The sequence below is a fragment of the Bufo gargarizans genome, chromosome 2, assembly GCF_014858855.1.
Source record: "Bufo gargarizans isolate SCDJY-AF-19 chromosome 2, ASM1485885v1, whole genome shotgun sequence".
Classification (NCBI taxonomy): Eukaryota; Metazoa; Chordata; class Amphibia; order Anura; family Bufonidae; genus Bufo; species Bufo gargarizans.
Window position 1 is genome coordinate 240,499,621 of NC_058081.1, and position 27,173 is coordinate 240,526,793.

Sequence of the window (27,173 nt, forward strand, 5' to 3'; positions counted from 1 at the left end):
CCCAGAAATGGTGTGTGTTTTTTTATAAGGCAGGGCAGCTGTAGCCAACACCTTCAATCTCATCTCATTGATTGGACTCCAGTTGGCTGACACCTCACTCAAATTAGCTCTTGAAGATGTCATTAGTCTTGGGGTTCACATACTTTTTCCACCTGCACTGTGAATGTTTACATGGTGTGTTCAATAAAAACATGGTAACATTTAATTATTTGTGTGTTTGTTAGTTTAAGTAGACTGCGATTGTCTATTGTTGTGACTTAGATGAAGATCAGATCACAGTTTATGACCGATTTGTGCAGGGTTCACATACTTTTCATCCATAGGGTTCACATACTTTTTCTTGCAACTGTATATTGACAACGGGGCCCTGAAAGTAGTAGAGGGAACGCTGCGCATACGTAGCCGCCCTCCATTTATTTTCTATCGGGCCGCCACAAATAGCCGTGCGCTGGCTCGGCTATTTCCGTTGTGCCTATAGAAGTGAATGGGAGCGGTGGCTGGTCATGAGCAGTGCTCTCCCATTCACTTCTATGGTGAGACTGCTTGGTGGTGACCAGACCAGAGTCCTCCAGCCACCACCTTGTAGGGCTCCATTACTCGAATAGGTGGGACCCACATGTATAAGACAAGTCATATGCCCCCATTGTCTGAAATAAGACAATCCCTTTAAGTTTTACACAGTGAAAAATATCTTTTTGTGTTACCATTTACTGAAGGTCATATTTTTTTTACATTTTTGGGTTGATTTACTTATTTAGGAGCTTGTTTTTTGCAGTATGAGGTGGCAGTTTGATTGGTGCTATTTTGGAGTACATACGATTTTTAGATTGCTTGGCATTAGACTTTGTTTTGGCACTGTTTTTCTTTTTTTCTGTTGTCTATAATTTTATATGACTTTTTTATAGGACAGCTGTGTTTTTTTTTTTTTTACTTGAAACCTAGGTATCCTACAGGTTAATACTGTAAAAAAAAAAAAAATACTGTATTTTTTTTTTTTTTGCATTTTTCTCTACAGAGCTGTAGTGAGGACTAATTTTTTGATATTAATACTGTATGTTGGAGTGTGTATAACTTTTTTAGCAATGTTTTTTTCAAATTTTTGTAGCATGCATGTATCATAATTGTGATATAAAAAAACTACAACTCCCAGCAGGTCCTGAAGGTTTGCACCTCACAGGGCATGCTAGGCGTTGTAATTTCCAGAAGGGAATGCAATAAAATGTGAAATTATATTTTCATTAAACTATAGATTTACCTATATTTTATACTGTCTGTGAAGGTTCTCATTTATCCAGGTCATGGTATATATCTGTAAAGAATAAATCAAGGCAACTGGACGTACTGTAGATTTCTTGAAAACGTTTCACTCGTTCTTCCAATGAGCTTTCTCAATTCTGAGTGACTGTACAAGAATTCTCTGGGAATAAATATGTAACTGAATCAACAACTGGTAATTATACCCAGTATGGGGTCAGAGGTCATTATACCCAGCATGGGGTCAAAGGTGTTGATCCCATTATCCTAATTGGAGTCAGTAGGTGATAATGACCTCCCAGAAAAAGGTGTCAAGAAGTATATTTTATACTGTCTTGGGTGACTAGCCGCAGCCTGTGATGTCACAGGCAGATTCTGTTTCATGGGGGACACAGCAGCACCACCAGCATGTCTGCACACACAGGAGCACAGTAAAGCCCGCCGCAGCACTCTGCAGACTCTGGAATATGGGCGGGTGGCAGGGCTCTCTGAGGACGCAGCGTGCGCGCAGCGCAGGGAGTGGGAGGGAAGTGCAGGCACCACATGTATCAAGAGGCGGGTCCTGACGCCCACTGAAAGACGGCAGCGCCAGCCGCCTGAATCACTGCAGGGCAAGTTAAGTGGCGAGATGATCAAGATCATCTCGCCACCTTCTGTATGTCTGTGTAGCTCTGCTCTTCCTATTGAAGCGACAGGCAGTGGCGCTTGCCAGCAGAAAGCTGGGGTTGCCTGCTTCTGCTGATTAATATGTAGACTGTAACTAGGCAGGGGCCCACCAAGGATTTCCCCAGCTGCCCGGTGGGCCAGTCCGAGCCTGGTTGCCAGGGTATGTTTTATTCAATAACACTTTTTGTTAGATTTTCTTTCAGATTGATGGCTGCAATATTCCCTTTACTTACAATACTAGAGCTTCACAAGCAGCTAGATTTGTTCAGGTCTGGGCACGATTTATTAATGATAACAGCTACTTCGCCACATTCTATATTGAATGCCACCACTGTAAAATCTACATCGCCTTCAGCCATACAGTAGCCAGATTCCAGCAAGTGCAGTAACATGAGGTTTTATTAACCTTAACTTTCGTACTAAAGTATATAAGTACACTGGGGCATATTTACTAATCCTGAGTAATATTTAGACAGTGTAAGCCACCATGATACATTTGGCGAATTTTGTGACTGTCTAATCCATCACAGTGGCTCACGCTCACGCACATTGTTGCAATTTAAAGGGGTTGTCCATCCTTATTGTCCAGATAGGTCATCAATATCTGATGGGGGGGGGGGGGGTCCAACACCCAGCAACCCTGCAGATCAGCTGTTTGACAAAGAGGTGGTGCTCCATGCGAGCGTTGCTTCCTGGTCTTCACACTACAGCTCATCTCCTGTGGAATATTTGCTACTACCACCAAGATCTGCACCCATGGCATATTGTAATTACAAGCACTCGCTCCATACACTTAAATAGAGCAAGTACTTGTATTACACTGCACTTTTGAAACTAAGTGCAGTTTAATGAAGAGGAAGCAGCACTCGCGTGGAGCGCTACCTCCTCTTCAAACAGCTGATCTGCGGGGGCGTCAGGTGCCGGAACCCACCAATCAGATATTGATGACCTGTCCTGATGACAGGTCAGGAATATTAAGGGTTGGACAACCCCTTTAAGCCTCCTTTCTCTAAACTGGCCTTGCTGAGTGGAGTGACTTGTGCAGGGTCATCAGCCCAAGCACATTTACTCCGATTTTCTGGAGAGAATAATAACTGAAATCTACACCAGCTGCTTTGGTGTAGATTTCATTCTAGGCGCATCCTCTGGTGGGCGCAGGGGATATCGAGACCATTCTTGAAAGATCTCCACCAAAATGTCTAAAACACGGCTACAGAACTGCCCAATACTCAATCCTGCACTTACAATGAACTGGAAATCCCTGTAGAATGATGCAGAATATGCTATATGGAGGACAATTAAATGCATATCTCAATGGTCTCCTAAAATCTAAACACATATAAGCAAGGAACATCTGGTGCAAAACTGAGCAATGAATAACTGAGGGAACTGAGAATGCCTGTGTCATGCATCTACCCCCAGACACACTCTGGGCATAACATAGTGTATCAGATTTGCCAAAGATGTTCCTTTAAATCGGACCTTTTGGCCCTCCTGACTCGTCTGTTTTAGTAAATACTATACTTGTATTCCTAATGAAATAACAATGCTAGCGGATCTTTTCTTAAAACATTGCCCTCTGCTGATCCTCTGTTATTTCTCCAGCAAATATATGCCTAAATAGACAACAAGGTGCTACCATTCCACTTGTCTTTAGGGTGCGCCCCTATACACAGTGATATTGTCCAGTCAGTGCCATGTAAACCATGTAGAGAAAGTAGGAATAACAGAGGAGGGGCAAAATGCAGAGTTCTTTGAAAAGACGTTTTATTTTATGGAAGATGCAAATAATTTGTTAAGAAAACATGGCAGGAATGAGATGCAGCAGCATGCTGCTAGAAACGTGTTATTAGAACCTCATGAATAAAAAGTAGTAAACCATTTTGTATATTTCTCCTATTAAGTGTCATTGATGCCCACACTCTACAGTATATAGTGAACCCATGTGAAAATGTATGCCTTCTTGTTCAATTTAGTCTTCTTTTATCATGCTACACCAAGCAGACAGAATTGTCTTCAAAGGATGCAAGTGTCCCTTCTTCTTCCGGTACCTTGGTCTGTTTGATCCTTTTGTATATTTCTTTATCATAGAAATAGTGATTGTGCAGCCAAGATAGATGTTTTCTAATATATATATATATATATATATATATATATATATATACACAGAAAAAATGGCGGCACTGGAACACAATCAAAGAAAAAGAGGGTGCACGTCTCCAGGGGAATAGGCTTCTTACCCGAATGTGTAATCCAGAAAAGTAGGCGGCACTCCAAGAAAGATGACAAGTGAACTTTATTCACCCAGGTGGTGCAACGTTTCGGTTCCTCACTAGAACCTTTTTCAAGCAAAGTAACAACTCAAGTCACAGCATTATATACAGGTGAATTAATTAGCATGTTCAACATGTGACCACACTCCACCCAGTGGGTGTGTTACAAAATATGATCAGCCAATATAGACAGTGTATATATCCAAAAAGAAAAATACATTGAAGCTTACATGAGAAAAATTGCATATAAAGATCATTGGTGGTAAACATATTTATAGACAGTGTATCCATAATCACATACTGTATCGATCAATTACAGAGTCGATCTGCCCAATGGTGCACTGTGATGTGATAAAATATAAGGAGACATAGCAGAGAGGATGGGGAAACGATCGAAAAAAACATACAAGAGGGACAAGAAACCTGTTATGCCGTTGCTCCGCGTTGTTTATGTTCCACTGCGCAAACGCAGTATCGCACCATTCAGGGATATCCAGGCCGAGGACCTCTGATGTCATCAAAACCGGCCGCAGCGTCATCATACAGAGTCTCGCCCCACGCGCATGCTCAGTAGGCAAGGTCTGTTCCCGGCGCCATCTTGCTTGATGGAAACGGATCGCTGCGTCTATTAACTCAGTGTAGTACATCCTAGCCACTTAATCAAAGGGTATGGGCAACCCAGAAAGAAGGGGACAGTCTAGAAACCAGAGTGTCACCCATCATATCCACATGAAGCCATGCTGCGGCCACGGATCCCGCGGTCCCTGCAAGAGCGACATTATGGTTACTGAGTGCCCTCATACCCAAGAGGGATCTCCTCTTATGGGCATACGGATATCACAGCGTATAGACAGCAGCTAAATATCTTATAATTCAGGTGGCCCCTGGTGCTTGTCAGGATGCGCCAACGGCAAGTATAGAACATTTTTGCAGGTAACCAAAAAGTAAAAAATAACCATGAAGGACAAAAAACGTCCTACATAACCCTCTTCTCTATAGTATGTTTCGATCAGCCCGACCGTCTATGCCAATCTTCAAGTAGTGAAATATGAGTGATCTATATAAAAAAAGAAGAAAGAAAAAATTAATTGTTAGGGCAAGAAAAAAAAATATATTTTAATTGAGTTGATTAACTCCCTTAGTGTATACACAAGACGCCTACTAACATCTGACCTGACTTCAGGGGCAAGCCAACCTATAAAACGTCCCCAAAATTATAATCTACATTTAGGCCCTGAGGCTTCAAACTTCCCAACCTGTGAATCCAGCTAAGCTCTCTGTGTCTCAATACCTTAGATCTATCCCCACCTCGCCTGGATTGGGGAATCTGGTCCACTATCCAGCATTTCAGGTCGCCCTCCTTATGTTTGGCTTCCGTGAAATGCTTGGATACCGGTAGGTCTTTCCTTTTTTTTCTAATACTCAAACGGTGGTTGTTAAGGCGAGTCTTCAATTCTGTTGTCGTCTCCCCTACATATAATAAATTACATGGACAAGATAGTATGTAGACAACGTAGCTGGAGTCACAGGTTAGGTGAAAAGAAATTTTAAAAGATTCTCCCGTCACAGGGTGTATAAAGACCTTCCCCTTACGAATGTACCTACAGTTGACGCAGTTGAGGCAGGGATAACATCCCAGACCCGACTGCGCCAACGTAGTCTGTTTCAAGGATCCCTTTGAGCCTATATCAGCCTTCACCAACTGATCCTTCAGATTCCTGGATCTACGGTAGGAGAGAAGAGGTGGGCGTTGGAATTCAGAGATGTCACTAAAGCTAGTGCCTAATAGGCCCCAATGTTTATTCAAGATTTTGTTGACTGAAGAACTATGTTCACCATATACAGAAATAAAAGGAATTCTGGCCACCTTGTGTGTAGTTTTACGTGGTGTTAATAGGTCAACCCTATCCAAATTCTGTACTTTATTAATGTGTTCTTTCAACAGCCGCTTGGGATAACCCCTATCCTGAAATTTACGGGCCATGGAGCTCAAGGTCTCTTCTAGTTTAGTCTCATTGGATACTATGCGCTTGGCTCTAAGAAACTGGGAGAAGGGCAATGATTGTATCATTTTCCTAGGATGGGAAATGTTGAAACAGAGCAACGTATTCACATCAGTGGGTTTGGTGTACAGTTCGGTCTGCAGCACCCCATCCTTGAGCACCACTTTAGTGTCCAAGAACTGGATCTCAGTTGCGGAGTGAATGAGAGTAAACTGTAGATCCGAATCATGGCTATTGAGGAAGCCATGAAAATCGACCAACTCTGTCTCAGAACCTGTCCATATGAGGAAGATGTCGTCGATGTATCTCCACCACCTCAGCACATGTCTGAAGTGGTGGGACAAATAGACGACATCTTCCTCATAGCACCGCATAAAAATATTTGCGTAGGTGGGGGCCACATGGGACCCCATTGCCACACCCCGCTGTTGCAAATAGAATGTATCTCCAAATAAAAAGTAGTTGTACTGCAGTACAATCCTGAGCAAATCTACAATGAACTCACTGGCCTGTGGGGTGTATGTAGATGTTCTCAGCATTTTTTCAACTGCCTGAATACCCCTCTCGTGCACTATTGAAGTATATAGTGACGTGACATCAAACGATGCCAATAATATTGTGGGTATCTGCGTCAAATCAATGTCATTAAGTTTAACAAGGAAATCTGATGTATCTTGTATGTAGGAGGAGCCACCAGTTGAGAAGTCACGTAAGACTTTGTCTAAAAAAATTGCAATGCCACTGAAAATAGAATCACTACCCGAGACAATCGGTCTTCCCGGGTGATCGATGAGGGTCTTGTGAATCTTGGGCAGCACATAGATCACCGGGGTGACCGGATGTGCCACCTCAAGATAGTCACAAAGACCCCCATCGATGATGCCTGCCGTCATGGCTTCCCTCAGGCATCTACCTATAATACCGGTAATCATAAATTTGGGATCCGAGTCAAGGACTCTGTAGACATGTGAATCTCCTAACTGGCGCATAATCTCACCTACATACTTCTCAGTGTCCATCAGTACAACTGCACCCCCCTTATCCGCAGGCTTTAGGGTAAGGGTGGGATCAGCTCTGATGGACCTGAGAGCCTCGGCCTCTGCAGTGGTCAGATTGGGATGTCTGAAGTCAACATCACCCTGTGAGGATGACCTGAGTTCAGAGATACCCCGTCGGACCGCAGCAATGTATGCTTCCACTGCCGGTTCATTGATGATTGGTACAAAATTGCTCTTGTGGAATAGTTTAAGAGACCCCATGGTGAACTCACTCAATTTGGGTCTAACTACCCCATCCTTATTGTGTGACCACACTGCTAATTTAATGCGACGGAAAAAGGAAAATAACACACAATTGTGGTCACACAATAAGGATGGGGTAGTTAGACGCAAATTGAGTGAGTTCACCATGGGGTCTCTTAAACTATTCCACAAGAGCAATTTTGTACCAATCATCAATGAACCGGCAGTGGAAGCATACATTGCTGCGGTCCGACGGGGTATCTCTGAACTCAGGTCATCCTCACAGGGTGATGTTGACTTCAGACATCCCAATCTGACCACTGCAGAGGCCGAGGCTCTCAGGTCCATCAGAGCTGATCCCACCCTTACCCTAAAGCCTGCGGATAAGGGGGGTGCAGTTGTACTGATGGACACTGAGAAGTATGTAGGTGAGATTATGCGCCAGTTAGGAGATTCACATGTCTACAGAGTCCTTGACTCGGATCCCAAATTTATGATTACCGGTATTATTGGTAGATGCCTGAGGGAAGCCATGACGGCAGGCATCATCGATGGGGGTCTTTGTGACTATCTTGAGGTGGCACATCCGGTCACCCCGGTGATCTATGTGCTGCCCAAGATTCACAAGACCCTCATCGATCCCCCGGGAAGACCGATTGTCTCGGGTAGTGATTCTATTTTCAGTGGCATTGCAATTTTTTTAGACAAAGTCTTACGTGACTTCTCAACTGGTGGCTCCTCCTACATACAAGATACATCAGATTTCCTTGTTAAACTTCATGACATTGATTTGACGCAGATACCCACAATATTATTGGCATCGTTTGATGTCACGTCACTATATACTTCAATAGTGCACGAGAGGGGTATTCAGGCAGTTGAAAAAATGCTGAGAACATCTACATACACCCCACAGGCCAGTGAGTTCATTGTAGATTTGCTCAGGATTGTACTGCAGTAACTTTTTATTTGGAGATACATTCTATTTGCAACAGCGGGGTGTGGCAATGGGGTCCCATGTGGCCCCCACCTACGCAAATATTTTAATGCGGTGCTATGAGGAAGATGTCGTCTATTTGTCCCACCACTTCAGACATGTGCTGAGGTGGTGGAGATACATCGACGACATCTTCCTCATATGGACAGGTTCTGAGACAGAGTTGGTCGATTTTCATGGCTTCCTCAATAGCCATGATTCGGATCTACAGTTTACTCTCATTCACTCCGCAACTGAGATCCAGTTCTTGGACACTAAAGTGGTGCTCAAGGATGGGGTGCTGCAGACCGAACTGTACACCAAACCCACTGATGTGAATACGTTGCTCTGTTTCAACAGTTCCCATCCTAGGAAAATGATACAATCATTGCCCTTCTCCCAGTTTCTTAGAGCCAAGCGCATAGTATCCAATGAGACTAAACTAGAAGAGACCTTGAGCTCCATGGCCCGTAAATTTCAGGATAGGGGTTATCCCAAGCGGCTGTTGAAAGAACACATTAATAAAGTACAGAATTTGGATAGGGTTGACCTATTAACACCACGTAAAACTACACACAAGGTGGCCAGAATTCCTTTTATTTCTGTATATGGTGAACATAGTTCTTCAGTCAACAAAATCTTGAATAAACATTGGGGCCTATTAGGCACTAGCTTTAGTGACATCTCTGAATTCCAACGCCCACCTCTTCTCTCCTACCGTAGATCCAGGAATCTGAAGGATCAGTTGGTGAAGGCTGATATAGGCTCAAAGGGATCCTTAAAACAGACTACGTTGGCGCAGTCGGGTCTGGGATGTTATCCCTGCCTCAACTGCGTCAACTGTAGGTACATTCGTAAGGGGAAGGTCTTTATACACCCTGTGATGGGAGAATCTTTTAAAATTTCTTTTCACCTAACCTGTGACTCCAGCTACGTTGTCTACATACTATCTTGTCCATGTAATTTATTATATGTAGGGGAGACGACAACAGAATTGAAGACTCGCCTTAACAACCACCGTTTGAGTATTAGAAAAAAAAGGAAAGACCTACCGGTATCCAAGCATTTCATGGAAGCCAAACATAAGGAGGGCGACCTGAAATGCTGGATAGTGGACCAGATTCCCCAATCCAGGCGAGGTGGGGATAGATCTAAGGTATTGAGACACAGAGAGCTTAGCTGGATTCACAGGTTGGGAAGTTTGAAGCCTCAGGGCCTAAATGTAGATTATAATTTTGGGGACGTTTTATAGGTTGGCTTGCCCCTGAAGTCAGGTCAGATGTTAGTAGGCGTCTTGTGTATACACTAAGGGAGTTAATCAACTCAATTAAAATATATTTTTTTTCTTGCCCTAACAATTAATTTTTTCTTTCTTCTTTTTTTATATAGATCACTCATATTTCACTACTTGAAGATTGGCATAGACGGTCGGGCTGATCGAAACATACTATAGAGAAGAGGGTTATGTAGGACGTTTTTTGTCCTTCATGGTTATTTTTTACTTTTTGGTTACCTGCAAAAATGTTCTATACTTGCCGTTGGCGCATCCTGACAAGCACCAGGGGCCACCTGAATTATAAGATATTTAGCTGCTGTCTATACGCTGTGATATCCGTATGCCCATAAGAGGAGATCCCTCTTGGGTATGAGGGCACTCAGTAACCATAATGTCGCTCTTGCAGGGACCGCGGGATCCGTGGCCGCAGCATGGCTTCATGTGGATATGATGGGTGACACTCTGGTTTCTAGACTGTCCCCTTCTTTCTGGGTTGCCCATACCCTTTGATTAAGTGGCTAGGATGTACTACACTGAGTTAATAGACGCAGCGATCCGTTTCCATCAAGCAAGATGGCGCCGGGAACAGACCTTGCCTACTGAGCATGCGCGTGGGGCGAGACTCTGTATGATGACGCTGCGGCCGGTTTTGATGACATCAGAGGTCCTCGGCCTGGATATCCCTGAATGGTGCGATACTGCGTTTGCGCAGTGGAACATAAACAACGCGGAACAACGGCATGACAGGTTTCTTGTCCCTCTTGTATGTTTTTTCGATCGTTTCCCCATCCTCTCTGCTATGTCTCCTTTTATTTTATCACATCACAGTGCACCATTGGGCAGATCGACTCTGTAATTGATCGATACAGTATGTGATTATGGATACACTGTCTATAAATATGTTTACCACCAATGATCTTTATATGCAATTTTTCTCATGTAAGCTTCAATGTATTTTTCTTTTTGGATATATACACTGTCTGTATTGGCTGATCATATTTTGTAACACACCCACTGGGTGGAGTGTGGTCACATGTTGAACATGCTAATTAATTCACCTGTATATAATGCTGTGACTTGAGTTGTTACTTTGCTTGAAAAAGGTTCTAGTGAGGAACTGAAACGTTGCACCACCTGGGTGAATAAAGTTCACTTGTCATCTTTCTTGGAGTGCCGCCTACTTTTCTGGATTATATATATATATATATATATATAAAATTAATTTCGATTATTGGGAATTTGTTTTTACTTTAGGGAAAGTTTTCTAAAATGGATGTGACATGCCACCAATCAGATGTTCTAACGCTTGTCTCAAAAGTAGAGGGTTGCTTGAAGGGTAACTCCCACCTCTTCAAATGATGGCATATCGCTAGGATATGCAATCACATTATGATCGTTGGGGGTTTGACCTCTGGTTCCTAAAAATGAAGCGGTCTTTGAGCTAATTCAGTGTTGAAGACTCCCAGTCATCTGGCTGTGCAGGGAACTGCAGCCTTCCCCATTAACTTGAAAGTAGACATTGAAGGGAATGGGAGAAGGGCTGCAGTTACTGTACCAGCTTCATCGCCTGCACAATGGACAGAGCTTTGTAATTATGGTACAGACTTTCAGTGCTGGAGCTACTGTAGAACAGCTAATCATCAGGTTATCGGAGGTTGCTGATCCCTGCCATAGAGAAGGATTGAAGTGGTAGTACACATACTTGACTGCTGCTCCATTAATTCCAGAGAATCGGGGCCCTATTTCTTGGGATCAATGGAAGTCCCAGTGGATAGACCCCCACCAATAAGATGCTTACAAACCCATAAAGTATAGATTACTACTGGTTTATGATACAGACAAAAAAATAAACTTGTTTCTATAAAAATAAAAAATCTAAGATCCCATGCTACTCCTTGTAGTCATTACAGTGCTAATAGTTGGCAAACGTGGTGGTGACCAGAGATTGGTTGCTGCGATTATCTGGAATGATAGAACACTGGAAAACACTTTACCGTGTAGCAATGATACCATGAAACAGCAGGGGTTACCAATGGCTAAATACTTCTTTGGTTATAGTTATTTTTTCATATTATGTGTGTTTATTTTACAGCATTTTTATCAGTTTTCTTTCTCTTTTGTTAACGTGAAATTGCTTGCTTTATTCTTTAAGGCACCACAAGACAGCCTAAAGAAGGAGAGGTTCCAGGTGTGGACTACAACTTCATTTCTGTGGAAGCGTTTATGGAATTAGAGAAAAGTGGAGCCTTATTGGAGAGCGGTACTTATGAGGGTAAGTTTGGAAACCAATATACATTTTTAAGAAGTGACTAAACACAGTACCGTGGTCCTCTCTATAAATGCTAGTGTAGGAACTAATGAGACTCCGTCTGTCATTTTGCCATTGCCAGTCTGTAAATTAACACAGTCATCTGATTGCATCACTTTATTTGCACCTAGAGATAAGCTAATCAGAATACTGTAGTTAACATTTTTCTAAAAGATTCTGATTTCAGCAAATCTGAAACGCTTGGGATTCATGGAGCACGCATTTGTTAAACTAGCTGCTGCCATTTTACAGATCAAAAGACTGAGATGAAGGATCACAGGGCCTCGGGCGGGTTTCCTGATATTGGCTTTCAGGTAGCCATAGCACAGTCAATCATAAGGGACTATATGTGTCAGTCACTGATGACTCAGTGGATATGTTTTAGCTGCTATAAAACATCCCAACCAGGAAATTCTGCTGCTTTGTGAGGATATACATAGGACATTTGTCTCAGTTTAAATTCTTTTAAAAAAAGTTAAAAAAAAATAATGTACATCTATGTGATCAGCATTAAAGGGGTTTCCTGTGATTTTAATATTGATTAAAATTTCATATCCCAAAAATGGTACCAATAAAAACTACAGCTCACCCCACAAAAAACAAACCCTTATATATCTCTATAGATGGTAAAGTTAGTGCTGTCAGAAAATGGTGATGCAAATAATTTTTATTTTTCAAAGATTTTTATTAAAAAAAAAAATCTTTGAAAAATAAAAAAGTTGTAAATAAAAAAGTAGTAAAACAAAATTAATTTGGGATTAAGGTTATAGAACTGACCAGCAGCATGAGGAAGTCACTTCATTAATAGTGCACAGTGAACACCATAATAATAAAACCTAAAAACCCCCAGAAAGATTCCACCCCACCTGTTTTCAAAAATGGTATATGATAAATTAAGTGGTGCCATTAAAAATATCTACAGTACTTGTCCCACAGAAAATGTATGGCTATGTGAAGGAAAAATGAAAAAAGTTATGGCTCTTGGATGTGGGGAAGAAAATTCAAAAACGCAAAAAAGAAAACGGACCCAGTCTTTAGGGGGTTAAATCCTGAGCCTGGTAGAGTACCACTGCCTGCTGATACAGGCATCACAGACATGAGGTCACTCATATTACCAGCTCCTAAAAAAGGGGTGATGTTTTCATGGTTTTTCTTTAAAAAACTATTGCTTGTTCACTTTCTAGGATGATGGAAGTCATGGATAATATGTTTAAATATTCTTTAACATGTTTTTTTTAAATGAAACTACCGTATATTTTTGCGTATCTAACAGAGAAATGTTATATTTAATTGTGGGACAACACCATTTGGGATCAATAGTACAACATATGTGATGTTACATGCAAAAGAATGCAACTTTAAATTCAGCTCTGCCTGTGGCTAACAGACTGCAGCTCAGTGTATTTGGTTTAGGTGGATGGGCCAGTAAATTTTGGAAATGTGCTAGGACGAGCACTATAGTCAGCTTTCCACAAGGCTGGAACAATAGCATTTGTGGCCTCCACAGAGTAAGGCCTCGGACAAACACCTGCATCCTTTTTGTTGTGCGCAAACTGCGGATCTGCAAAACACGGATGCGGGCCATATGCGACTGCACTTCTGTAGAAATGCTTATTCTTGTCCGCCATACAGATGAGAATAGGACATAAATCTCTGCATCTCATCCGCAAAAAATGCTGATCGGATGTGGACAAAAAAATACAGTTGTGTGCATGGGGCCTAATGCTGCCCATGGCTTGAGTAACTAGCGTGTGTGCAGTGCCATACACACTGTTATATGTGTACATATGTACATGTACTGTATATACATTCACACATACCATGTGTACACACTACCATTGTACTTGACATAGGATTGACTAGATGGCACAGTAATTGTACCAAATATTCAGCCATGTGTTCCACACCGGTTTACAACTTCTGGATGGTTTTCATTCGCTGACAGGACAAAACTATTGTTTTATTTTGATAAAACTGGAAACATCCTCTACTAAGATGATAGGATTCAGAAAATTCGACTAAATGAACATTATGCTGGTTAATGCAGAACTATTATACTACACTTCTGTTATGATGTAGCTCATCCTCCTAAAGTATTGATGGCTTAGTTTTAATGACCAAATAGCAGTAGCAAACATGTGAAGTGTAAATGAATAATGTGTAATACTTAACTTACAAAAAAAAAGCTACTGCTACAGAAAGTGTTTGTAAAGACGCTACATAGAGTCAGTTGTGATACCAAGAAATGTACTAATCAATGAGACGACATAAAGCCTGTGATCTGCTTCAGAACAAGAGACTAGAGTAGGACGGAGTCTCATAAATCCATCATTATGTATGGATCTGCTCTGCTGTGCTCAGCAAGTTACTTTAAAAGCCTTGAAGCTTCATTTGAGAAGGTATTATTTATGTTACCAGAGTACGTGATGGATATAAATCATCTGTATACAAGATTTACTGTCTTTGCTACTTGTAATGAACATTTGCCAACAAGCATTTAATCTGGTTCAAAACAGCATCTAGAAGAGAAAGAAAGGAGGACATTTGTATGTACATTGTACAAAACATAATCTTTGTCATCACATTTTTATTACTTTATAATGAAAATCCAGTAGGTATTAAACAGAACCCAAATTATAGTATAGGCTAAAAATAATAAAAGCAACTTGTCTACTCTGTTGACCAGTAATTTTCTTATCAACTGTTACCGTTTGATATTTTTCAATGCCGAATAATAATATACTGTACTAAAACATCGTTATTAGTGAGGCTAGTTTTGTGTTTTGTGAATCTAAATTTTGCATTTGACTGTTCTGTTCTAGTAAATGCATCTTTTTGAAGACAAATGACTCACAATTAGAGATGAGCAAATCGATAGAATTTCTCAAAAATTTGTCATCCAAGTGAAGCCAAAGTTTTTGAGATTTGATTTGTACGAATGGCATCCAACATTTTACATATCACAGTACAGTAGTGGGCAGGGAAGATGATGATGGAGGATCACATTACACGGGCAGGGCCTTCTATGGAGGGCTTGCCCATAATGCCTTGCAGTCAGCTTCAGCCAATTAGGAAGAAAGATATAAACATGAATAGTGTTGTGCGAATTGAAGCATCCGAAGTAGAATTCGATCCGAAGTTTAGGAAAAATTCCATTAACCACAAATCTGAATTTCTTCGCTCTTCATGGTAACAAAACAATTTTTCCTAAAATGGTGGCTGAAAATTAAAAATTATTATATTCGCCTCATCCACTTTATCGTGGAGAGTCTGTCCGCTCCTGTCTTGATTTAAGAAAACCCACCAAAGGCGAGCGTGAAGACGTCATTACTGATGATGTCACCTCGCTCAGCCAACGTGATCATGTGGTGATGTCTGCACACCAGCCGCAGGTGCATTGGAGGGCTTTCTTCAATCAAGTCAGGAGCAGACGACCTCTCCGCAATCAAGTGGATGAGGTGAGTATAATTTATTTATTTTTTTAACCCCAGATTAACCCTCTGAGCACCTGAATGTGAATCTCGGATCAGCGTTGAACGTGGCATCTGAGGGGTAAAATAACATGATCGCCGTTCCCCATCATTGTACCCACTCCATACAATGAAAAACAATTCTAGACAAAGTAATTAGAGACTAATCAAATTTCTTGACGAAGTTCAGAGAAGTTGCTGAATATAATTTTTCCAAATTTTGCTCATCTCTAGACATGAACATTGATGAGGCAGGATTTCCCTGCCACACACAAATCAAGGAAAGACAGTTACCTTTAGACACCCAACCTGATTGAGTTAATTGACAGAGAGGCTATAGACAGGACAAGGGTTATTTGCAGGAGCCAGCTAGCAGCCCTATTTAAATCTTTAAAAAACACTTTATCCATTTAATTCGCACATGGAGGAACAAATGACGCATTTCGACTCAAACAGAAGTCTTTGTCAAGCAGGTAAGAACTGTACTCACCTGCTTGACAAAGACTCGTGTTTGAGTCGAAACGCGTCATTTGCTCCTCCATGTGCGAATTAAATGGATAAAGTTGCATATAATATAGCAAGTGCCGGTCTTCTTTGTTCTTGGATTGATGGGACGCCGACCCTGGACGCGCACACCGCTCACCATATACACGGAGTGCCGGCTGATTTCTCTTCTCTCCTTTTTTTTAAGCATCATAGTTGCACTGTAATGTAAATTTTTTTTCAAAATAGCTGTTGCAAGGCTTCTTCAAACTCTTTAATTTTGCAGCGTCACAGCAAGTGTATATTTTTGTTGCAGTCTGCGTTCACTTGTGCTTTTTTTTTTTGCCAAAAAGCTGTAGCGAATTTTCTTCGATTAAAAATAAAACCTGATCGGACATATTGTGTCACAGCCAGCATATATTTTTGCTCCCACCTCTGTTCAATTGTGTTTTTCTTTCAATAAATCTGTTGCAAAGTTTCCTTATTTAAACTTGACCGGATGTATAGTGCAGCGTCACTGTTGGTGTATATTTTTGCTGCAGACTCTGTTTGTATAAACAATGGTAAGCTTCTGCCTCCAAAATGGGATCATTTTTTTAATTTTTTTTATTTAAAATTTTTAAACAGCATAACAAATCTGACAGTGCAGCGCATTTTTAAACAAGTTGTTTATTAATGCCGTGGATTGCAGGATAAAACTTACCAGGAAAGGTTAAAAGACCTTAATATGTATAGCTTGGAAGAAAGAAGAGACCGAGGGGATATGATAGAAACTTTTAAATACATAAAGGGAATCAACTCGGTAAAGGAGGAGAGCATATTTAAAAGAAGAAAAACTACCACAAGAGGACACAGTTTTAAATTAGAGGGGCAAAGGTTTAAAAGTAATATAAGGAAGTATTACTTTACTGAGAGGGTAGTGGATGCATGGAATAGCCTTCCTGCAGAAGTGGTAGCTGCAAATACAGTGGAGGAGTTTAAGCATGCATGGGATAGGCATAGGCCATCCTTCATATAAGATAGGGCCGGGGCTATTCATAGGATTCAGATATATTGGGCAGACTAGATGGGCCAAATGGTTCTTATCTGCCGACACATTCTATGTTTCTATGTTTCTATGCCGTCAACCATGCATTTACCCAAACTCATATATGTCACTGTCACTTCGACATTGCTAATGATGTCTTAGCGTTAAAAAGTATGAAAGAGCTTGGATCCGTCTTAGTAGACCCCAGAGTGTCATACACCACTTTTATAGGGTGGTTTGAGCATTTTCAATTCTGGTTGAATTTATTCATGCGCAAATCGAATCTTCTGACCTATTTGTCAGAATTGTACCTGAAACAAACTGCAAGAAATGTGATCATCATTACTCCCAATGTGAATCCTTACTATGTCACTGAAAAATGACCTACTGAGACAAAAGCAGTCTGAAACTGAGGAATGTGTATTTTTATTATACAGTAGCGGGCTAAACGTAACACTTCCGTTTGGAAGACTAACTAAGAATCAGTACATGTCACCCTGTTAGAAGACCTCAAGTTCATCTTACTATTGAATATAACTGGTGTCACTGTCCTAGATTCTCTAAAAGCTTCACAACTTACAGTAATGCTTTTACTTTGAAGTTTAACATGATTGCTTCCAGACAAGAGGGGATGTGTTTTGCAGATATCTCTATATGAACAGATATGAAGAAACAGATACATTTTACTTGCCATTTATGTATTTTAGACAGTTAAGTTGAACTAGATTGATCTTGATGTATATAATTTATTACATTGTGTTGATCCAGAAGAAAAAACAAAGCTTATTTGAAAGTTGTCCTAATTTTAGGGAGAAGAAAATCTGTCCTGAATCATTTACCTATCTCCTAGAATCCAATACACATAAGAGAGAAGTCTATGTTTTGGCTATTGATATGCTTGTACTTACAGTGCCGGCTGTATACACAGTGTGGTCCTCAGAGTGCCTGATGAAGGGCGATTATTAAGCCTGAAACGTTGCAACTGACATACCACCTATTCCGGCTGAAATAACATGAAATAAAATCATTATCTTTCACTACCTAAGGAGTGCTGTCCTAAATATTTGTGAGATTTATAGTTCTGGAGGTGGAGCTTTAGAACACAACCTGGACGTGCACCCACCCTTGCCATTTTATGAATAGAGTGCTGTGGCCTATTTTCCTGTACTTACAGTAGTAATGTCACCTTCTGAACCATATTTGCTTCATACTAAACAAATTTTGTATAAATTAATCATGTGGTTTGTTAAAAGCCTAATTTTACCATAAATATTACATATTACTAGTCCTAAAATAGGTAGTTCTATGCACATTACCACCTTTTATCTACTTATCTGGATGCCATCTACTAGCCCAATAACTTAAAATAGTACTGGGAACCACCTATTATAAGTGCCCTTGTCTTCATGGGTTTAGCCTCCATTTCCATACTTCTCGATAGTTAAATTATTGTTTTATTCCATCTGTTAGGAGAATAGATGTTATAGAGAGAGGTCATTTGATTGACAGATATAGACTTGAGAAGATCATTTGGAGCGGAAGGGGGCATTATACATCCAAATGACTGCAGTCATGTTACATGACATGTTGTTCCCATTACATGCAGTATATCAAAAAATACTTAGTCATTGAACTTGAGCCTGAAAATGCCTTAACATGGGCATTTACATGCAGCATTCAACTCCTCTGTATGGAGATGAGCGATTGCTGCTGTGATCGTCTGTCCCCATAAAGAATCATTGCTTTTGGATCGCTGTTTAGATAGGACAATCTTTTCTCAGAAACATATATTTAGGTGACCACATCACCGAGGCTTTCACCTGATGAGCAAGTGTTAGCTCCTTCATCAGGTGGTCAGTAGCACCTTTATACATTTATCGAGAAGGAGCATTCCTAGGAATGTTCTTTCCCGATAATTTCCCTGATAATTGGCTCATGTAAAAGTACCTTTAGGCTTATTTTGCTAATCTTTCCTTATAGCTTAGATTCTCCATTATCAAGTCTGACAATGTGCTTCCACTCTTAGTAGCAAATGTACATCATATTTGGGAAATAATTTAAGATGACGTTTTACTAAGGCTGTGTAACAGAATCCATGACACTGTGACCGACCTGTCATACAACAAATGGCAGACCCATTCATTTTTAATGAGGCCTGTAGGGCTTATGTCTAAGGTTCTGTGTTGAATTTCAGACAACCTGAAATTCCCCAAATACACTGTGGCTATGCTGGATTCATAGCTCTACTTACTTTTTCAATCTCATATATACCATATACAGTATGTAATATACAGCACACAGTATTCAGAATTCAATTGTACGCATAAGCAGTATTTTGGAGCAGTTAGGCCCCTTTCACACAAGCGAGTTTTCTGTGCGGGTGCAATGCGTTACGTGAACGCATAGCACCCGCACTGAATCCTCACCCATTCATTTATGCGTTGCGTGAAAAACACAGCATGTTATATGGCCCCATAGAAGTGAATAGGGCTTCAGTGAAAAACGCATTTCATCTGCAAGCAAGTGCGGATGCAATGCGTTTTTCACTGATGGTTGCTAAGAGATGTTGTTTGTAAACCTTCAGTTTTTTATCACGCGTGTGAAAAATGCATCAAAACGCATTGCACCTGCGCGGAAAAAAACTGAACTACTGAACGCAATTGCAGACAAAACTGCCTGAACTTGCTTGCAAAATGGTGCTGCTTTCACTGAACATAACCTGAACGCATCCGGACCTAATCCGTCACGCTCGTGTAAAAGAGGCCTTAGGCTCCTTTCACACGGGTGAGTTTTCAGCGCGGGTGCAATGCGTGAGTTGAACGCATTGCACCCGCACTGAATCCTGACCCATTCTTTTCTATGGGGCTGTTCACATGAGCGGTGATTTTCACACATCACTTGTGCGTTGCGTGAAAATCGCAGCAAGCTCTATTTTGTGCGTTTTCCCATGCAACGCAGGCCCCATAGAAGTGAATGGGGCTGTGTGAAAATCGCAAGCAAGTGCGGATGCGGTGCAATTTTTACGCACGGTTGCTAGGAGACGATCGGGATGGGGACCCGATCTTTATTATTTTCCCTTATAACATGGTTATAAGGGAAAATAATAGCATTCTGAATACAGAATGCAAAGTACAATAGGGCTGGAGGGGGTTAAAAAATTTTTTTAAATTATTTAACTCACCTTAATCCACTTGTTCGCGCAGCCGACATCTCTTCTGTCTTGTTCTGTGAGGAATAGGACCTTTGATGACATCACTACTCTCATCACATGATCCATCACCATGGTGATGGATCATGTGACGGACCATGCGATGAGCATAGTGACGTCATAAAAGGTCCTATTCCTCACAGAACAAGACAGAAGAGATGCTGGCTGCGCGAACAAGTGGATTAAGGTGAGTTAAATTAATATTTATAAATTTTTTAACCCCTCCAGCCCTATTGTACTATGCCTTCTGTATTCAGAATGCTATTATTTTCCCTTATAACCATGTTATAAGGGAAAATAATACAATCTACACAACCTTGAACCCAAACCTGAACTTCTGTGAAGAAGTTCGGGTCTGGGTACCACGTTCAGTTTTTTATCACGTGCGTGCAAAACACATTCTGAACGCAATCGCAGTCAAAACTTGCGTACCTACTCGCGCGGGTTTGCCGCAACACATCCAGACCTTATCCGAACACGCTCGTGTGAAAGAGGCCTTAGTATTAGTGTTGATAGCGAATATTCTAATCGTGAATTTTTATTGCGAATATTGGCACTTCAAGAATTCGCGAATATCTAGAATATAGTGCTATATCTTCTGTGGGGATTCGCTTTGGTAGGCAGGGTAAGCGGACGCAGTACAGAGGCAAAAACAAGGTTTAAATCAAAGTTCAGTGTTTATTCACACATAGCAAGAAACCAAGCCAAAAGAAAGTGTTCAGTTTTGGTGCCTGTTCACACCACACAAAGTTCACAGTGCAAAAAGACGTCACCTGGTCAGCAGATGATTTTCACCCAGAGTCCGCAGCAGTCTTTAGTGGCCTGTTTCCCCAGCCTATGGCTCACACAAACAGATGACTCAGTGTCTCCAAACCACAGACTCCTCAGCTCCTCTGTCATGGAGGATAATCCACACCTGAACATGCTGGCTGGGTTTTTTATATTCCAGCCAAAACCCGGCCTGGAACCGTGGGGAACAGCCACCCACCCTGCTCTTTGGCTGCTCCCAATAAGAACCGGCCCGGATTGGCTTTACAGCCATTCTACCAGTTGAAGTGTCAGATTGCACTACAGACCTGACACTTCAGGAAAAAACCCTGGCCAGGCCAGGAACCTCGGTGACACGTATCTTCCGTCAAAGACGGCTCCTTGTTCCTTCTTACATACCTCCCCCCTTTGTTCAACCCTGAGGGGGTGAACACTTGCCAGACAGTGTACGCGGGATAGGGCATCCGCGTTTCCCTGTAACCTGCCTGCCCTGTGTTCCACGGAAAACTTAAAATTTTGCAAAGATAAGAACCACCTGGTGACCCGAGCATTCCTCTCTTTGGCCTGGCTCATCCATTTCAAAGGGGAGTGGTCGGTCACCAGACGGAACCTTCTCCCCAAAAGGTAGTAGCGGAGAGACTCGAGTGCCCACTTGATGGCCAGGCACTCTCTCTCCACTATACTGTACCTAGTCTCGGCTGGGGTGAGCTTCCGGCTGACTTCCTGAGACAGTACAGCACCGAGACCTACCTCGGAGGCATCGGTCTGCACTATAAACTCCCTTTTGAAGTCGGGCGTCACCAAAACCGGGGACCCACACAGGGCCGACTTCAAAGCGGAGAAAGCCTTTTCCGCCTGCTCATTCCAGTGGACCGTCACTGACTTGCGTCCCTTCAAAAGGCCTGTCAATGGTGCGGCGACTGTAGCAAAATTGGGGACAAACCTCATATAGTACCCCACCATACCCAGGAACGATTTTACTTGCCGAGTAGAGACAGGTCGGGGCCAATTCCTAATTGCCTCAATTTTGTTCACCTGAGGTTTGATCACTCCGCGCCCAATGACATACCCCAGGTACTTGGTCTCTTCTAACCCTATCGAGCACTTTTTTGGGTTAGCGGTTAGGCCAACCTTCCTAAGGGAGTCCACTACAGCCTGGACTTTAGGTAAGTGACTTTCCCAGTCGTTGCTATGGACAACGATATCGTCCAGGTACGCTGAAGCGTATCGACGATGTGGACGGAGTACAATATCCATTAACCTTTGAAACGTGGCGGGAGCGCCATGTAGACCAAAGGGTAATACCTTGTACTGATACAGCCCCTCTGGCGTGACGAAAGCCGTTTTTTCTTTGGCAGCCTCCATCAAGGGTACCTGCCAGTACCCTTTGGTGAGGTCCAACACAGAAAAATACCGGGCTTGGCCCAACTTTTCCATAAGCTCATCCACACGGGGCATGGGATACGCGTCAAACTTGGACACCTCATTAAGTTTGCGGAAGTCATTACAAAACCGCAATGTCCCGTCTGGCTTAGGTATTAATACTATCGGACTGGCCCACTCACTTTTTGACTCCTCGATGACACCCAGCTGGAGCATTAGCTGCACTTCCTCCGTGATGGCTTGTCGCCTAGCCTCGGGTACCCGGTAAGGTTTTAACCGGACTTTCGCCTGAGGCTCAGTGACAATGTCATGCCGGATTACGGACGTGCGTCCAGGGAGGTCTGAGAACACATCCGTATTCCGACTAATGAACTCCCTGGCTTCCTGAGCCTGTTTAGAGGAGAGGCTGTCAGCAATTTTCACTGTGACAGCCGCTTCCCCTGCTTCAGACTGAGGGGCCAAAACCGCTTCCCCTAGGAACCCTGGTCGTGGGCTGTCTTCCGTACAGGTTTTCCTTTCCTTCCACGGCTTGAGCAGATTCACATGGTACACCTGCTCCGGCTTTCGCCTCCCTGGCTGGTGTACTTTGTAATCTACTGGTCCAATTTTTTCTAGTACCTCGTAGGGCCCCTGCCACCTAGCTAGGAACTTGCTATCTACCGTTGGTACCAGAACCAACACCCGATCACCCGGGTTAAAGTTTCGGACCCGAGCCTGCCGATTATATACCCTACTCTGGGCTCGCTGCGCTGCCTCCATATGCTCCCTAACCAGAGGTAACACTGTTTCCATCCGTCCCTGCATCTGGGTGACATACTCAACTACACTTTTGTGCGGTGTGGTTTGTTGTTCCCACGCCTCTTTGGCGATGTCTAATAAACCACGAGGGTGTCTGCCGTATAGTAGTTCGAAGGGCGAGAACCCAGTAGAGGCCTGGGGCACTTCTCGCACTGCGAACATGAGATAGGGCAGAAGAAGGTCCCAGTCCCTCCCATCCTTAGATACCACTCTTTTCAGCATATTTTTTAACGTCTGGTTAAACCTCTCTACCAGGCCATCCGTTTGCGGATGATACACGGATGTCCGTAACTGTTTTATTTGGAGCAACTTACAGAGTTCCCTCATGACCTTGGACATAAATGGGGTCCCTTGGTCAGTTAGAACCTCCTTAGGCAGACCCACTCTAGAAAACATTTCCATTAACTCCTTAGCTATGAGTTTGGCTGACGTATGACGCAATGGCACCGCCTCCGGGTACCGCGTGGCGTAGTCGAGGATGACCAGAATGTGCTGGTGCCCTCTAGCTGACTTCGGTACTGGGCCTATAAGATCCAGAGCGATCCGCTCAAAGGGAACCTCAATAATCGGGAGAGGGACCAGAGGACTACGGAAATGTGGCTGGGGGCTGGTTATCTGGCAGGTTGGGCAAGACTTGCAAAACTCTTCTACCTCTCTGAACACACTGGGCCAGTAAAACCGCAGTAAAATCCGGTCCTGCGTTTTCTGCTGGCCCAGGTGTCCCCCAAGAACATGTTGGTGGGCTAATTTCAACACGAGCTTGCGATATGCCTGGGGCACCACCAGCTGTTCAATATGTTCACCCCGTAGTTTATTTACCCGGTACAGCATCTCCTGTTGAACCACAAAACGGGGGAACATAGATTCGGCCCCCGGTTGTTGCGGCTCACCCTCAACTACTACCACATTTTCCCAGGCTCGAGATAGAGTCGGATCCTGGTGTTGTGCTGTACCGAAATTATCCCTAGAGACATTGAGGTCTGCCAGCTCAGGACCCGGCGGCAAATCCTCTACGTCTCCTACCATCACACTTAACAGGGTTGTCTCCCCCTCTTCCACCGAAGTGGCGGTCACCCCTACAGCTGGTCCTTCTGACTCCGGTTCCCAAGGTTCTGGCCTCCCCCCTGAGTCAGGCCACTCTGCTAGGGGTACATCTGTCTCCCGGGTAACTTTCGTATCCGGCCAGAGTGCCGGGAACCCGGGGAAGTCTCTCCCAATGATCAAGTCATATGGTAGCTTTGTGGCGACGGCCACCTCATGCATCCACCTGCCGGCCACCATTGACAGAGAGACCAGGGCGGTGGGATACTCCTTTAAGTCCCCATGTATGCAAACAACACCGACTCTTCGGCCAGTATACTCAGCCGGCCGCACCAGGGCAGCTCTTACCAGGGACACCAGGCTCCCTGAATCCAGCAGAGCCACCGCCAGAGTGCCCCCCACTTCCACCTGGCACAGGTGGCTTTTGTCCATAGTCTCTGAAGTTCCTGTGGCACACAACATCCTGGCATATAATGAGTGGCGGAAGCCATAGTTGGTGTCCATGGGTTCCCCCCGATGGGGACAGTCAGCCCTTATGTGTCCAGGCTCCTGACAACGCCAGCAGACCACCGGGTTGGGGTCGGCAGGGGGTACATCCCGGGCGGGTCTAGCTGGCACCGGCCGCCGGGTCTGGGGTGGAGTTTTCCGGGGTTTGACTGGCCCCCTCCCAAAAGAACCCCCCTGTAGATTTCTGGTGGCCTCATAGCGCTCCACCAGGTCGACCATCTCCAGGGCATTATTCGGAGACACCTGGCCGATCCAGTGCTGGAGAGGGTACGGCAAAGCCCTCCAAAACACATCCGCCAACAGCCGATCCAACATAGCAGTGGGAGTCAACATGTCCGGCTGCAGCCATTTTTGCAAACGGTGCAGCAGATCATAATATTGTGGTCTAGCGGGTTCAGCCGGGTTAAATTCCCACTGATGCACCCTCTGGGCCCGGACCAATACATTCACCCCGAGTCTCGCCAGGATCTCACCTTTTACTGTCGGGTAGTCAGCCGCCTGATCATCGGGGAGATCAAACAATACTTGCTGGGGACCGGACGCCAGGAACGGAGCAACGACCTCAGCCCACTGGTCTCGGGGTAACTTTTCCCTCACGGCCACTTTTTCGAAGACCGCCAGATAGGTCTCGACGTCATCTGAGGGAGTCATCTTCGGAATCGCCGAGCGGACAGCTTTCCGGGCATCGTGGACATTCTGGGACGCTCCTGACGCCTGCAACGCCATCACATGTTGCAATAGCAGCTGGTTCGTTTCTTGTTGCTGCTTGTTAGCCTCCCGCTGCTGCAAGTTAGCCTCCACAAGGGCCTTCACGACCGCCTCCATTTTGTCAGGGGATATGGGTCGTAACCTTGCCGGCTTAATGTAGGACATGCACTTGTGCCCGGATAAACAAAAACGTTTCGGCCTTCAGGCCTGCCTCACTGCGTTTGCCCGCATCCTCCACCAAATGTGGGGATTCGCTTTGGTAGGCAGGGTAAGCGGACGCAGTACAGAGGCAAAAACAAGGTTTAAATCAAAGTTCAGTGTTTATTCACACATAGCAAGAAACCAAGCCAAAAGAAAGTGTTCAGTTTTGGTGCCTGTTCACACCACACAAAGTTCACAGTGCAAAAAGACGTCACCTGGTCAGCAGATGATTTTCACCCAGAGTCCGCAGCAGTCTTTAGTGGCCTGTTTCCCCAGCCTATGGCTCACACAAACAGATGACTCAGTGTCTCCAAACCACAGACTCCTCAGCTCCTCTGTCATGGAGGATAATCCACACCTGAACATGCTGGCTGGGTTTTTTATATTCCAGCCAAAACCCGGCCTGGAACCGTGGGGAACAGCCACCCACCCTGCTCTTTGGCTGCTCCCAATAAGAACCGGCCCGGATTGGCTTTACAGCCATTCTACCAGTTGAAGTGTCAGATTGCACTACAGACCTGACACTTCAGGAAAAAACCCGGTTCTTACCTCACCGAGGCCAGGAACCTCGGTGACACGTATCTTCCGTCAAAGACGGCTCCTTGTTCCTTCTTACACTTCGTAATTGCGAATATTCTAGATTTTCTTCATCAGTACCCATGATCCCTCTTCCTGCTTGATGGCCAATGAGAAGGCTGAAATATCTACTTTTCGTATCGCAAATTTAGTTTTTATTGCAAATTTTCTGTTTGCCAATTTTCGCAAGCAAGAAAATAATGACTGGAGATCACAAATTCTCGAATTTGCAAATATATGATGAATATTCGCCCAAATATTCGCGAAATATCGCAAATTAGAATATTGCCCCAGCCGCTCATCACTAAGATCATGATATTTTCTGAAACATGGCAGTGTTTTAAGCTCCTCGTTTTATATACTGTGTTACTGAAATGTCCTGTGGTGTCTTTTCTTCTGCTTATGATGTATGTGGTTTATTTTCTCCATTACCTATATAAACAAAAGCATAATCCATTTATATTGTATCTTGCTACTTGAATGCCTCATTATTTGAATGAATGGAAATAAGTCATACTTGAGAGCTTTAAGCCTGGTTATTGCAAGCTTAAGGTTTATGTGAGACAGCTGGAAAATCTATACTAAATTGAATTTGTTGAAGCAGAACACACTGTAAATAGTCCTCATTTGGAAAGTTCTCCATACAGTGGGTAAAGGTTGTGTCTATATGTCGTATATAACATGCTGAATGTCAGAAGGAATTACAGATGGCCGCATGTAGAATGCAAAGGAAATTATTTGATTGTTTAATACAAAGAACAATACATTTTTATATCATATAGGATTTACTGGTTAACTTTGGGAATATCATGTAGACAGTCCGAAGCAACAACTGTCAAATAAATCTTGTTCCCTGTAGTTCTACTTTTCTATTTAGTTGTTCACTTCATCAATGTCTAATTCTCTGAATTGTCTATGAGGCCAGTGAACTGATGTTTGCCACCAATTGCTGCCTGCTAATGGCTGTTCAGGACTTTTTAACAGGCCAATATTTTCGCCAATAATC

At 43.2% G+C, this 27,173-nt stretch overlaps 1 protein-coding gene across 5 annotated transcripts in view; it reads left to right on the forward strand.

The window, feature by feature from the left end:
- MAGI2 (membrane associated guanylate kinase, WW and PDZ domain containing 2) overlaps positions 1-27,173 on the forward strand; it is a 974,764-nt gene that overhangs the window by 560,638 nt on the left and 386,953 nt on the right. For all 5 annotated transcript variants that reach the window (XM_044280134.1, XM_044280136.1, XM_044280135.1 and 2 more), the window contains one exon: positions 11,842-11,961. In XM_044280134.1, coding sequence (XP_044136069.1) covers positions 11,842-11,961 — 120 coding nt within the window. The remainder of the gene's footprint in view (positions 1-11,841; positions 11,962-27,173) is intronic.